The following is a 14,946-nucleotide window of genomic DNA, read 5'->3' as shown; positions in this document are numbered from 1 at the left end:
AGATGTGACAGACAGAACATTCATCCAGTCACCCTCCGAGTCTTTTTTCAAAGGCTCTGCCCTTTCTCAAACGTTGTCTATGAGTGGTTTTCCAGATGGATGTGTGAAACAAATTCATCTGGTGTGCCAGGTTACATATGACTTCTTTCTGGATCAGATTGTCCAAATGAATAAATGTAACAGACACAAATGAATGAAGACGAGAGTTTCTTAAAAAATATCAAATTTAATTTGGTTATAAAAGTTGTATTTTTCACATGCACACCCACACAATTAATCACCATAAATACTGTCCACTGATTTCTTGTCATCTTTTTTCTTTTTTTCTGAGACTTTGATTCACAAAGCAAGCACATACGGTGGACTGATACATCTGATTTCAAAAGGACACTATGGAGAATGCTCGCAGTCTTTTACAGGGAGAGGAAATCTCAGTGCACTAACAAAAAGGCTGTCGTAAAATCAAGTAGAAACATTTATAAAGTATCTACAAATGGATCCAATTACAAAAGAGCTACAGCGTTTTGAGACACTACACCCATTCACAAGAGAATGAATCATTTTAGGACACCAGGTTAGAGTGCTTTAGACTGAATGAGAAACATCTTCAAACAAAAATATCAGGTGTAAACCTTTTCCAGCTCAGCTTTTCTTACATTCCAATTTGGCAAAATCCTCTCTTGTCATTACATTTTAGTTATATTCAAATGTAAAAACCGAGGAGGTAAACCCTGTTTCACACAATGAACTCAGATCCGACTTGTTTTTCAAGTGCACCTTGACATGGGAGATGAATGTAAAACAGTAGGAGAGAGTGAATAATACACTTTTTATAATTAATAAAGCTGAGAGAAGAAAATATGCTTCAGTTGGTAATCGAGCTCTTGAGTACTTTGAGTCACCTGCGCAGAACACAAAAATCTCAAACAGTATACAGGTTACACTTCATAGTTACTTAAAAATGAGATTTAGATTTATTCTATGATCTTGTACAATGAAAATACCATAAAGCTGAATCTGAGATAGAAAAAAGTTTGATGAGAAGATTTTAGCTGGTTCTGAAACACACTAATAGAAATACTCAACAGAAGCAAACAAGACTAGAACTGATGACACTGACTTTTTCTGTACTGTAGTTTTTGATGGCTGAAACCACTGTCTTGGGGTAGATGGACTGATCAAAATCCTGCTGCAGACAGCATTTAAGAGTTTAGAGAAAGCATGGGGGGGGGGGGTTGCTTGTCAAAAGAGATAATAGATATTATTGTCAATGGGGTCTTGAAATTCACACTGACCTTAAGTTCCTCACAGGAGCTTTAAAGATCAGCTTAAGACTCAAGTAAGTGAACGCAACAAGTGATATTAAAGTATGCAATGGATTTTATATGCACTGCTCTTCTTTTTGACCCAATAAAAATAAAAATCTGATCTGAATTTGGGGAAAAATAATAGCAGTAAGAGTAAATTTTAATGTCTAAACCAAATAATGACACCTGAAGGCCTGTGTTCACAGCTGGTGCTTTTAGCACTGGCTTACATTTTCAAAACAAAATCAATGTAGTTCAGCGTACAACTTGAGGAGCAGCGCATCTCTCACCATTGTCACTCCTCCCTCACTGGCCAATCAAAATCAGATGTAATGGCATCTCTCTGGTACAGTTTCTAGATCAGGGTCAGGGCTGTATTCCTTTGCATTGTTTTCTTATTTTCTTGGTAATATTTCCCCGAAGCAGGAAACTAAAGCACACTGGACTGTTTAAAAACCATATGAAGGATACTACAGAGGAAAGCAGAAGTCAACCTACCCAGCAACAGTTACCATGGGTGAGAAGCACTCTGAAACAGAGGCTGTGGTTGGTGCCAGCACTTAAAGTGCAGAGGCCTTGTAAGTTGCTTTGTTAGCATCATATAGGCAAAATGTGCTTTCGACCAGAAGTACCCGGAACCTTTTGCTCCAAGAACCTTCTCTTTTCTCTTAAAAGAAGGAGCAAATCGGGCAACCTGACAACCTACTTTCAGGAAGACAAAGTGAACCAGTTGGGTTTAGATGCAAAGGATCTAATATTTACCAGACCATGTCTTTGCCAGATTTGTACTGGTGTTTTTATTTTTTAGATTTTCTTTATAATTCACTCACCTTTTTATATTTGAATGTGTTGTAAAGAATGGTCTGAGTCAGGGATGGACAGTTTTCAAATATGTAATATAATTATAATCTTAAAAAATGTCTGTGTAAGTGCTCTGTTATCCAGATCATGGTGATCTAAAGCGTGACTTAGTGGTGCAGCTAGACTTGGTAAAGGTTCTTGAAGACATTTGTCTCTCCCCTGAAAGGTTTCTTCAGCTCAAAAAGCAACTGACGCCAGAGTGAAAGCCTTTCATTGACCGTTAAAATGCCAATGATCATCTTAGAGTCATTGACCTAGTTAGCAAACCAAAATGTTCACCACTTCAGTCATGCCTCCCACATAGTTCTTGGGCCTTTTGACAGTACCGTCTTCTAAGAAGGAACTCTTTGGAGAGTAGATGTTTTTCCCCCAGAAAGGAGGCTTTGTTTTAGTTCATGCAGGACACAGTATTCATACACCTGGCCGTGATCAGCTGACAGACAGCTGATTCCAATTATCACCTCCCAGCTCCTCTTTCTCTCAACACAGCAGCCTATTTAAATATGACATACTTCTCACTAATCCCTGCTTGCACCATGCTGCTGCTCACAAAGTTTAACCTCCTCCACCCCAGCCTCCTCCTTTAGCATAAAGCTTGTTGCACCCTCATTCAGATGAATGCTACTATGGATTAATTGCTTTTGAACTTAATTTATTGTATTCAATATGCATTGTCATAAACATGTTTATCCCTACGGTGGTTTCTAGCTATGTGCTCCTTGGAAAGTCAAAGCATGCTGCTTGACTAATCCAGGGACCATCTTTTGAGTAGAGCCTACTCTGCCGAGTAAAACTGTATATACATTTTGCAAGAAAAATGGTTTAATGTATCACCAGAGTTTCCCTGGATTAACTTAATTTAGACCCTGGTTCCTGCAGTCAAAAGGTACAGAGTTAATCAATAGATTCTAAGTTATTGGGAGAAGTTCTTGCTGTCAAAAGCTGAAGTTGAATCTCTTGTGAGGAACATTTCATTGTGTTGATTTTGGCACCCCCTGTGGACAAAGCTGAACCTTTTACCTTATTTCTAAATCTTTCCACCTGTACATGATAAAGCAGTCTTTTTAAATCCCATTTTACTTTCTGTTTCAGCAGGTAAATAAATTGAGGGATTTTGTGGCGAAAACATGTAAACAAAGGTGTTTTAGCCAGCTGTTACTGTCTTTGTCTGACACCTACCCCCTACAGCAGTTTCAGGCATTAAAATATAAAATAATTAATCAGTCATCTTTCTGGTGGGCTTGTTTGCTTTTGTAGCTTATCTTTTTTATACACAGCCACAAACTCCTCAAGTGGCTTTAATGTATTAAACTGTAGAAATTAATAAAGCAAAAATGCTATTCATTTGAATCATTACAACTGGAAAAACTCAAGAGTTCAGAGAATGGCGACATTAAATTTCCTTGATGACACAAAACAATTACAAATGTTCTGTACTACATGCAGCCTAGTGTACTTTGTAATTAAGACACATTTTTGGGGACTTTTATACCAACAATTTAAGAGATGAGATGCACAGTGACGTACTGTGAGAAATTAAGTCATCCTCTGCTTTCTGCTGCAAACCCTTTGTGGCATATATGCAAACAGATTTAGTTGTGTTTTTTTTGGACTTCATTAAAGATATGAAACATTTAGTGAGTCAACAAAGTAAGTGGAGCAACAGCAGAGTGTTGACGTGACTAATTAGTGTTTGTGTTCTCTAGATTCAGGCTTTGAGAACTAAATTATACAAGATCAGAGGAAATAACCCGATATGAAGAGTAAGCCAAAACATTTCATACAGAACCAGAGAAGAATGCACTTTAACATTTAAATTTGTAATTTCTCTGAGGCTTAAAAGTGACCCTTTATAGCATGAGACAAAACTAAACAGTGCACAGGCGATGGAGGTAGCAGCACATCACAACATCACAGGACCAATCACAGCATGGCCTCTCCTTCAGAAAAAAAAAAAAAAAGTGATTATGAAACATAAAAGGTGCAAAGCATGAATGCGTCACTCACACAGGCACACAGAAAGTCTTTTACCAACCCTCGGACAAAAAACAACCACCTTTGTGCAATAGGAAGACAGACACAAAATTTAGTCTTGAACTAGGCGTTTCATGACAATTTGACAGCAAGGACTAAACAAACACTTCTGATCTTGTTCTCTGCAAAAGAACAAGTGTAAATCAAACTAGGAGTGTCACGCTTGTTTTCATAAAGGCCACTGAGACTGCAAAAAGCTCACCCGGTGTTACGGATATTAATGCCCTGGTGCCAAACTGGTACCCCCCACCCACCCACCCCCCATGCTACCACCTCTCTGATATTGCACTGTGTAAAGCCTTTGTGTTAGCAGCTAGCATTACTTCAAAGAATGCCTCGATTACAGTGTATTCTTTTGGAGATTTTCTAAGATTATGTTTTCTGTTTCCTTGTGGTGACATCAGTAATAAAAAATCCATAATCATATAAAAAGTGAAGATATAACAAGATGCTTTGACTTCACAGCTAAATCAGCTTTAAATGTATATGTAGTTTCTTTATGATAAAGAATAAAAATGTCATGAAAATCCTAGTTTTTAAAATTTTAAGTTGATTAAAATACATCACAGTAATAATGTTGTCTGCAGGTTACCTCTCTCATGATTTTGGCACTGCACTGTACATCATTTAGCTGATTTTTATCATCACCAGACATGAATAACTGTATCACTGGTTATATTCAAAAAGGCTCACGCAGTCTCCTCTCTGTCATATGATGGTGGATCAGAGTTGATTGTATGGATGCAATATACAGAGCCCTGCATGTGCACTTTTTTGTACATGTATGCTGCTTGTTTTTTTTTTTTTTTTTCTTTTAGTTATTTCACTGGGGAAAGTCTCTTCAGCAGCTTTTTCCCCTTGGAAAGTAGTCCCTTCTTCTTCTTGTTGGCCAGATCTTGGGAGTCCCGGGAGTCCAGCGGTAAGTGGGGGGCCCTCGTAGGGCTCAAAGGTCGCATGGTGCCTGGGAGGAGGGGCCGGACAATCGGGGATGGTGCTCGGACGGGTGTGGCTGTGGCATCATTGTCGACGGTGTCGGTGGTTTCTGTTGTGACCTGAGGGGAGAGGTGATGGGGGAGGTGTGGAGGCAGGGGGCAGCGTATTACAAAAGAAGAATCATTTAGACGGAAGATGCCGAGGTTTCATGTCTGTCTGTGTTCCTTTATGTGCTTAATATGCAGATATGGTGTAGTGAAGCTGGTGTGTGGAGTGTAAGAGATATCTATAGCCCTATAAATGTGTTTTCTGTAAATATATATTCTCTTTTCTTATTCTTATTGAGCTAAGGTGCCTTTTCTAAACATAGCCTATAGTACCCAATAAATTACCAAGTGACTGATTTATTTCTTGCCTTCTTGTTTGCACTGACCCGGTAAGTTTAGCATTTCATAGTTGCCTTATGTATGCATTCATTAATGAAACTTGTGTGACTAATTCCACAAAGTGCATCATGTTTTAGTTGAGTTCACTAAATCTAATGTAAAATAACATTGGATTGCATTGATTGTACATTGTACTTTTAATGTATAATAAAATGTTTGTTTTGTTTTAAACATTAACAGCTGTGGCTCACGGTTGTTTAGCAAATTAAGGCCACTTTAGAAGCTAACAATTTTTAAGTTAAAAAAAAGATAGTGGAAGGAGTAAGAGGATTATGAAGCGGCAGGGACTGAGTATTTGTAGTATTATTTCCCATGTAGTTTCTACTTTAAGTTATTTGTTTTTGATCTACCTGAGAGCATTATTTTGAGGTTCTGTGATTGTTTGTGTTTGCTTCCTGCTTTAACTGCTGCATTTTTTATTCTACTGATAAAATCCTTATTCCCTAACGAGGAATGTTTTAGGAAATTATTATTAAATAACTACCAAAAATAGTTTATAAAAAAAATAAAAGGGCATGTTATCGCAATTTCCTAGACTTATGTTAGGCTGTCCACACACTTGACAATTTTCAAAAATTAAACAATTATAAAAGTGTGTGAGGCCACAGACGTAAACTGTTTAAAACGGTTTCTCATCTTTGATTCTCTGAATGCACACTAGACAACTCAGCCAGACTGAGTCCACTCAGACCACACCACTGCCGACCTGCCAAGGCTCGTGTAATCAGGTGACTTCAGAAGAAAAACAAACCTGGATGCTCATCAATATTCTTGGCTTGTCCCTCCACAATAAGCCTGGCGTGTGTTACAGTTGTCTTGTCTGCTCACTCTCATTGGCTGTTGTTGGTATTCCTTCAGAGGCCTTGCCATGTAGAATCATAAATACCAAACATGTTTGATATTTACAATTTGGAGTTTTGGATGCTTTGACACAATTCTGGCCAGTAAAATAACACTGTCAAAACAAAACACTTGAGGATTATTCTGGAAAGAAAAGTTTGCGAGACCCCCACGATTGTCAGGGGAGGAAAATCTGGCCTGAAATCGGGCTAAAAATCCTGTACTGTGTGGTCAGCCTTAGGGCCTCTAGAGTATATGCTGGCCAAACTAGATGCTTATTAGCCTGATTTCAGACCAGATTTGCCAAGGTAGGGCTGCACTGTGAGTGTGGGCTTGTTGCAAAGTTATTTATATAAATATTCCTCAAGTGTGTTGTGGCCATATAACTGCTCCTCTCCAACCTTGATTAGTAAAGATCAAACACGTGTGGGTTATTGAGGGTATTATGGGTAGGATGGCCTCCAACAGCATATCCCAAACAACCAATGAGAGCAAGCAGACTAGGTGGCGTCATCAGCTGTTGTTGATGCTGTGTTGCTTTATAATCTCAGCCAGGATTTTACCCTCATGCTTTTCTTCATTTTTTACATTTTTCTGGAACTGTACCTAATGCCTGGACACTCAGCTGAGGGTTTCAACTGTCTTCCATGTTTGTTTCTCTTTTGAAGTTACGTTTGAACACGCGATATTCTGTGAGAACTCATGTTGGGAATCTTCACTGTGGAATTGTTACTACAGGTGACAGGTGTGTAGTCTTACAATCTGGCTGAATTGTCTAGTTGTTTGCAAGTTTATTTTCTTTATTGATTCATTTGAACCAGTGAACCAAACCAAACGGTTTAAATCCAACATATATCTTTGAAATTTGAAATGAAAAGGAAAAAAAACTGCTCCTTCTTCCTAAAACATTTGTCAACAAAGCATAGTTACAATTAAAAAACTTGACTGTAATTTCTCAGCATATTAGCTTTTATAATTCTTTAAGGCATAATTTTTTGACTTAGACTCTCTTTGTCAAGATTGCTCCATAAAATAATTAATCTCACAGAAATGCAATGTCCCATCAATTTAGTTTTTATTCATGTGAGCTCAGATGATTATAAGATAAAAATAGTTTAAATTTGTCTCTATGTCTGTTGTCTCCCATGCCTCAGATCAAAAAATAATCTAGTGTGTGGCCAGCCTTTGACAACTAAGTTTTCACAAAATAAGCTAATAACTTTCTGATATTAACCACACTAACTTTAATATTTTCCATGTACTGTATCAATAGGTCAGATCTAGTCTCTGCATGAAGATAAATCAGGATTAATTTAATGGTAGAGATAGGGTTTTGTCACAAACAGGCACACAGAGTTAATATGTAGGAGAAACACTGAGAAGGAAGCCAGGAAATACTGAGCACGACATCAGCACACCACAGAGCCGGAAGGAGTCCACCATAAGATAAGGCCAGGAGGGAACATACAGTACAGTCAATGCAGAACAACACCCAGGGACACAACTGTAGATACCAGGCTTCTCTTCTAATGTAGCAGCTGGACACAGTCAAGAATTTGGACACTTTACAGTGATAGTTTGGCAAGAAAAATGGTAAATATTTTTACAGCTATGGAACAAATTGATAATTACTTTGGGTATGTAGTGTTTACTGTAATAATACTTGGAAATTTCCCTGAAAAATCTGGATAACAGACGTTATCAACTGATCTGATTTGCCCTAATGAAAAAGAAAGCATTGCATATTCATTTAAACAGATCTTTAGTTATCTAAGGTGATTTTTTAAAGTGTCTGCTGTGACCTGGAGCTGTGCACATTAGAGCCCTGAGTTTGGTATCTCAAGTTGTTGACTTACTGTACAAGGCAGACAGAGCCATTTATGGTGTGAAATGAACAATCTTCTTCTGTTTGTTTGTTTTGTTTTGCCAAGCGGGTGAGGAAAAGCAAAAAAGAAATCAGATGTGGCAGCATAGTCCCGTCGCTAAAACCCACACCACTATGAAAACTGAAAACAACAACAACAACGACACCAACACACATGAACACAGAGCGCAAAAAAAAGATTGTTTTTAATATCCAATTTTTTGCTTTTATTGTTTTATTGTAACAACACAGTATGGAAGTATCAGTGCTGCGATTAGTTTTGTCTCTCGAGCTCAGAGCAAACAGCATATCCACTGACAGCAGGGCTGAAAAATAGATTTGATGTGTGTGCAATATACATAAAGAAACAAAGCCTCTTTAAGGAAATACAGCAGTCAGGCCAAGAAAGTTGTAAGAAAATGTATCAAGTTTGAAAAAGGCATGCTTTTCTCTTTTTTTGTTTTTTTTTTTTTGTTTGTTTTTTCTTTTATATTTTTTCAGTGTCACTGGGTAGCAATTATGTGTTTATAAAGCACTTAATAATATACACAATAACCACAACAGGTTTTGAGTTTCAGTGCAAAGAGGTATCAAATTGTCACGTGTAAGGAATGGGTAGAGCCTTTTTCAAGTCCTCCTTAACCAGTGCTACATGCAAAAATCACCCGCAGAGCTCCCACAGTCTATCCTCCCTCTGTCCATGTCAGGCTTTGCTTCTTCCTTTCTCTGAGACTCAGAAAGGTGTTATCACTGGATTTTTGTCCCCTTTTCCGAAGGTTGAGAGGAAGGGGTGGGGTGGGGAGGGGTTGTTAGTTTGTAAAGAGTCACCACTGTCACCACATGGACAAACACACACAATGAACAGCACACAGACGGCAGGTGGAGGAAGCAAGAGACGGAAATCAAGAGAGAGGACGGAGGATGGATGAACACAGGGCCTAGCGCTGAGAGCGGCGATGATGATGTACCCGTTTGCTCTCGGAGACGGCGGCGGCGGTGGTGGCAGAGTTGGCAGGGGGCCGGTTGGCAGGCTCTTCCTGGGGGTAGTGGGATGGAGTATCGGTCAGATACACCTCCACATCATCAGGCACTTCTTCCAGGAAGTTAGAGGGAACCAGACCACGGTGGCCGTTGATCTCACCCTGTTAATGGATGTGGGTGTGAGAGTGGAGGAAGAGGGAAAGGCTGCTCAAAAAGGTGTGTACTCATTCACATTTAAATACACCGCACTGTTTGTGCCCTGATTTATGTCAGTGCTCTTTGTTATCCAAATCAGAAGATGCAAAACCAACCACCATCTCTGCTTTCTAAATCTTTTAGCAAGTTTCCACTGATTAAAGGGATAGTTCAGAAAATTTTAAGTAAAGTTATATGAGGGAAATGTCAATAGTAACTTTATAATCCAAAGGTGATGCCGTCAACATGACGTCTTGAAGAAGAGATCAGCCAGAGTGCAGGTATGAAAGCTAGGCTTTATGGCTAAACATAAGCTTATTAGTTTGGGCACTACTGCAGCACACCACCGCACACTGATCAGCAGTTTGGCTCTTCAGTGTAAACACTCCATGGTTGAATGTTACTCATTTCAGACAGCCAACTCACGTTTGTAATGTTCAAACATTTATTACAGCATAACATGACTATCTGGCGACAGACTTTGACTTTTTTCTTCCCGCAGATTTATTTTACATGCAGATTTGAGGAGTGATGAGATAACATCTAAAACTGGCTGTTGGAGCCTACAGGTGGATGCTGGGGTGAAGAAGGGCTGAAAACAAAAGCACAGTAGTACTGATTTAGGGCAGACAGGTAATCTCAGAGCAAAGAGGGGGACTGGAAATCTTTCAGCCTAAATAGACTGCCAAATTGATGTTTGTCAGGTGATTTGATAATGATGCATGTCAAGTAAATCAAAAGTTGACTGCCTGAACTAGCTCACAGGTATCACTCCATTAACAGTAGTGTTTGTTACAGACAGAGAGCAGCGGAGGACAGCAATGTCTCACTGTGCCAAAAAGTTTTTTGTTTGGCCCAACCTACAGACTTATTACCTCAACTTCACTTCAAGGTTAATATCACCAACTAAAACTATGACTAAAACTCAACTACCTTTGTTCCATGAGGAAAACTAGAAGACAACTAGCTTAAAATAGATCACTGACAAAATCAAGTTTAGTTTTTCATCAAGGAGACTTAAGCAAGACTAAAATATAAGTGCTGAGCTGTAAGGCATTCAAAATCCATTATATTTCTCCAATGTCAACTTCAGTATTTTTAAAGTAATTTAAGTATTGATAGTGCATTAATATCAGCGATTTACATTTATACAAATATTACAAAACAACTTATAAAATAATTTCAAAGAAAATAATTGTTTTGAATAGGGCTGGGTATTGCCACTGATTGCCTGAATCAATTCCATTCCGATTCTATCCCAGTTCGATTTTATCCATTTCAATTCGATATCAATTAATATAAGAATGATTTTGTTACAAAATCTATTTTACCTGAACATTAAAGAGCCAAAAGAGAACAAAAGCTGAATAACGCACCCAGATATCCAATAGAAATGACTGGGTGTAAGATTTAAACCTAGAGTAAGAGTCCAAAGGGTTTTAGAGGCAAGTGCAGGTCAAGTCCTGAGCTGCATGAACGTCGCCAGGAAACAGAGCAGGCCTATATATAAAGATTGATCTCTGGATTTTTTAATTGATATTGAAATTAAAAAACTATAATCTATCTTTATCGGAGAATTGATTTTTTTGAACTCAGTCCTAGTTTTAACTAAAAGTAAAGACTAATATGTAAGAACCAGGGCTGGACTAGTAATTTGGCATAAAGGGCATTCTCCCTGTTGGCCGATGCACTTTGGAGATGGTATATATTTATCCTTTGCTGTTGTTGTTTTATTATAATGTCTTACATTTCATGTAGTTGTACATGACAAAGGATATTGTGTCCACCATATTCAGCTCAGTGAAAACGGAGGGAATCACTTCATTTATCTATGGCAGTGCTTCCCATAGTCCGGAATTATTTGGTGGAGCTATTAAAGGGGATGAGGGAACAGGGTAAAAATGTTGTGTTCAACCAGGAGTAAAAGGTCAGTTAACTCAGCTCTGTAGAAAGATTGGACAAGAGCAAACAACAAGCTTAGATCGGCCATTATCGACAAGTCTGCAATGATAGCACCTCTGTAAATTAAGTATTAATATCAACGAGGCGACAGTGACTCAGTAGGTAGATTTGGTCATCTCCAATTTAAGTTTGTTGGTTCAGTCTCCAGTTCCTGCAGTCACATATCGATGCGTTGTCACTTAATGCCAAATTGCTCCCACTGCTGCATCAGTGGTGTGTATGGATGTGTATATGGGATTAGTTAATACTGATGGTGACTCTACATAGCGGCCTTCACAGCCACACTAACATACTGTGAAGAAAATGATTTGAGTCGTCAGACAACTAGAAAAGCCAAAGTCCATTCACCATTTACCAAGCTCATTATGTTTACTCGACACCCAATCAAGGCTCAGAGTGGATTTTTTCAGTGTTAAGATTAAACAAAAATGGAGAAGCTGTACATAAAAATGGAAAACAATCAAAGCTGCACTTACATAATAGAATCCGTCCTCATCAATATCTCCAAAAACAGCGATGATGTCACCAGCACAGAACGTCAGCTCAGCCTATCAGGAGACAGAGATACAAACAGTGATATGCAGGAATGGGATATAGAATGACTGACTGACTTTTTGTTGTCTCATAGTTATCCTCTTATTCAGTGCTCCCTTGGTTCTGTGAATATGTTTGTTTAGCCAGAGGCCCTGAGCCATCAGTGATACCTCCACATCAACATTAGGGGAGCTCTCTCGTGGGTCGTAGTCATACAAAGCCACCATCCTCCTTGAAGCCTGATCTCGACGGAGTCCTCTTCTGTTCTGCTCTGAAAAGCAATAGCAGATGGCATTTTCACCAGTTGTTTTCATTCAAATCCTCATTGTTTGAACACAAAGAAAATATTCCCTGACAAAAAAAGTGAGCGGGCTGTGTTACCTATTCTGTCCACAGGTGTGCTAAGAGGCAGAAAGCCCTGTTTCATGAGCTGGTCCAAGGTCTCCTCGTCCTCCGCTCGGATCTCTGACACCATGTTACAGGGTATCAGTCCCATCCTGCCCCTCACCTCTCCTCTGTAGAAACCATCTGTGTCTTTATCACCATATATCTGTTAAAGGAGTGAAAAGTGTTTTCAGAGATCCCCTTAAAGTACTGGTTTTGAAATGGAACCTCAAGTAACCCATTTACAGATTATTAAGGTAGGTTTATGTCTAACACCTTTTTGATATTCTCTATTACAAAGTAGAAATCTTAATACCTCAGTTTTGTTCTCTATGGTGGCCCCTAAATCCTTAGGAAGTAGAGATAGGTAAACTCCCCTTAGAACAGTCCAGACAGTTTAGGACTCCTCAGCAAAGCTCAAGGCTCTTCTTTTAATGCCTAAATGTGTAAAGCATGGTGTAAGCATGTGAAGCAAAGTGGTGATTATGTGAGGCTGAATGCCTACTTATACATTTTACACTCTTCTGCTCGCACATAACACCTCAATCAAGGGAGGTCAAAGTTAGCTGACAATGTTTTTTATTTGGCTGCGGCAAACTCAGGTCTAACTTAATTACTAGCTCAACTAGGACAAGATAAGGTACTTTAACTTTGAGAGGATGTGTACTATTTTGGAGTGGATGTTTTCAAAGCACTTTGACTGGTTCAAATGTTAGTTTTTAATGTTTTGTCTGTTGTGTATGGATCAGTGAATAAGTGTTGCTGTAATTTGTTGTTTTTATCTTGGAAAAACAGAAACTCCAGTCTGGTGTACCAAACGTGCACTAGGAATTAGGAATCAATCTGTGCTCCAAGGTACTGCAGCCTCTGCAAATGAGCTCTTGGCTCCACCATCCCATCTGCTTCAGTGCTGCAAGCCAGCATTTTGTTAACCTACCCCCTGTTACACAACTTTGTGCTGAAATTTTGTCCTTATCATAGAAACACCAAAAAGACCTATCTCTCAATTATAGAACTGCATAATGCAACTCATCCTCTCACCATTGACAAAAGCATTCACAGCTAAGCCTGCCTGACAGTTTGGCTCTGTTGGCTAACACCAAAGAATGGAAAGAAGTGCAGCTTTAGAAAGATCTGTCATATCATTCATATTCTGGGCCTTTCAGTGAATTTGCATTAAAGTTTCCAAAACATGAGTCAGCAGCTTTCCCTTTTCTGGTCGGGAGTACCCTCCACTTCAAATTAAGCACATCCATCGGCATAGAATAGAGTGGCCATGAGGCTTCTTTGCTCAGTTTCAGTCAGGAAGATTAGTGCTTTGCTGTAATAGTTTACTGGTGGTAGTAGTACCGCTGTTTTGCCTGTTCAGACACTATAGGGATATGAGTATTACAGCACTGGACTCTACCTCCAGAAAAGGCAGACAAAAATCTCTTTTTTTTTTTGCAAGTTGTCTCTCCTCTCATTAACAGAACTCTCTTTTAATATGCCAGGCTATCAGGGGATTGTCTTATTGTGAAGTGGAGCTGGCAGATAGAGAAGATTGGGGTTTTAGGATGATGAAGTGCTACAGTGGATTTTCACAATAAAAACTATAAATGAATGACTTTGAACTCCTTTAGCAACTTTTTCACTTTTCTACAGTTCTAACTGATCTGATGTAGTGATAGACAGTAAAAGAAACCTATATTTAACTTTATGTGTAACCAAAGCTTTAAGACGATGGTGGACTAAGTATTCTTTTTTTAATTACAGTTAAGAAAATGCATACATTTTAGGGAAAAGAAAACTGCAAAGGGTGAAGTCAGGGAAATCAATAAAAGCTTTAGCTATGGAATGGCAGCATTCTTTCTGCAGTTATCTGTAAGCTAGAATTACATTTATTATGATTACAAGATGTCAGGATTTGGACACAGTGTCTCACCCATCATAAACATAAACTCTAACCTTAATGATCTGCCCCTCTTTGAAGGGCAGCTCTTCATCAGCTGCATCCGGATTTGGGGACATGGACAGAGGATCGTAGTCAAAAAGGGCCACAAAGATCCGGAAGGACTCCTCAGGCTCTGACTCGTCATAGTACGTGGGAGAGCGGCGATCCCGGTCCCTGTAGCCATCTTAAACACATTTAAAATCAAAAATTCCATTATTCTGTATGACTAAATATCAAATTATTATATCCTGTTCACAAAAGCAGGGACTTTTCTTTGTAGAAATTTTAATATTAGCAAAGCAAACATCATTTGCACTTCTTTCTTTCTCCTTCAAAATAAAGGCCCTTGTTTGTGCTGAGCCAAACTTGAAAACTATTGACCAAGAAAACTAGCTCCACAGTGCATTTGAATACACAGTAAACCATGCATCAAGGAAATCAAAGGAATGATCTAATTTTGTTTTTCTTGTCCAGCTATTTGTCCCTGTCAGCATGCAGGAAGAAATGTCTGGTCAGTGACCAATTCAAGTCATTTTCCATACTGCAAAACACGAATACACACTTAAGGTATTTCCATATTTTCCTAATTTTATTTTAAATATGCAGTGAGAGACAAATGGGGTGCAAGACAAACCATGGTGCATTACACAGACAGACAGACATGTGACACAA

At 38.8% G+C, this 14,946-nt stretch overlaps 1 protein-coding gene across 5 annotated transcripts in view; it reads right to left on the bottom strand.

Moving 5' to 3' along the window:
* Positions 1-2,803: 2,803 nt before the first annotated feature.
* Positions 2,804-14,946, bottom strand: part of rimbp2a (RIMS binding protein 2a) — a 106,894-nt gene continuing 94,751 nt past the window's right edge. For 4 of the 5 annotated variants that reach the window (XM_041810124.1, XM_041810125.1, XM_041810120.1 and 1 more), the window contains 6 exons: positions 14,289-14,458; positions 12,339-12,507; positions 12,128-12,228; positions 11,900-11,971; positions 9,254-9,427; positions 4,500-5,254 (listed from right to left, as the gene is read on the bottom strand). In XM_041810124.1, the coding sequence (XP_041666058.1) occupies positions 5,021-5,254; positions 9,254-9,427; positions 11,900-11,971; positions 12,128-12,228; positions 12,339-12,507; positions 14,289-14,458 (920 nt within the window). In that variant the 3' untranslated portion in view covers positions 4,500-5,020. Of the gene's footprint in view, positions 4,109-4,499; positions 5,255-9,253; positions 9,428-11,899; positions 11,972-12,127; positions 12,229-12,338; positions 12,508-14,288; positions 14,459-14,946 lie in introns of those variants that run through there. The other variant, XM_041810122.1, reaches the window with a different exon arrangement.

This window comes from Cheilinus undulatus, linkage group 17 (assembly GCF_018320785.1).
Source record: "Cheilinus undulatus linkage group 17, ASM1832078v1, whole genome shotgun sequence".
Classification (NCBI taxonomy): domain Eukaryota; kingdom Metazoa; phylum Chordata; class Actinopteri; order Labriformes; family Labridae; genus Cheilinus; species Cheilinus undulatus.
The sequence above is the reverse complement of the archived record's forward strand: the minus strand, read 5'-3'. Positions and strand labels throughout refer to the sequence as shown.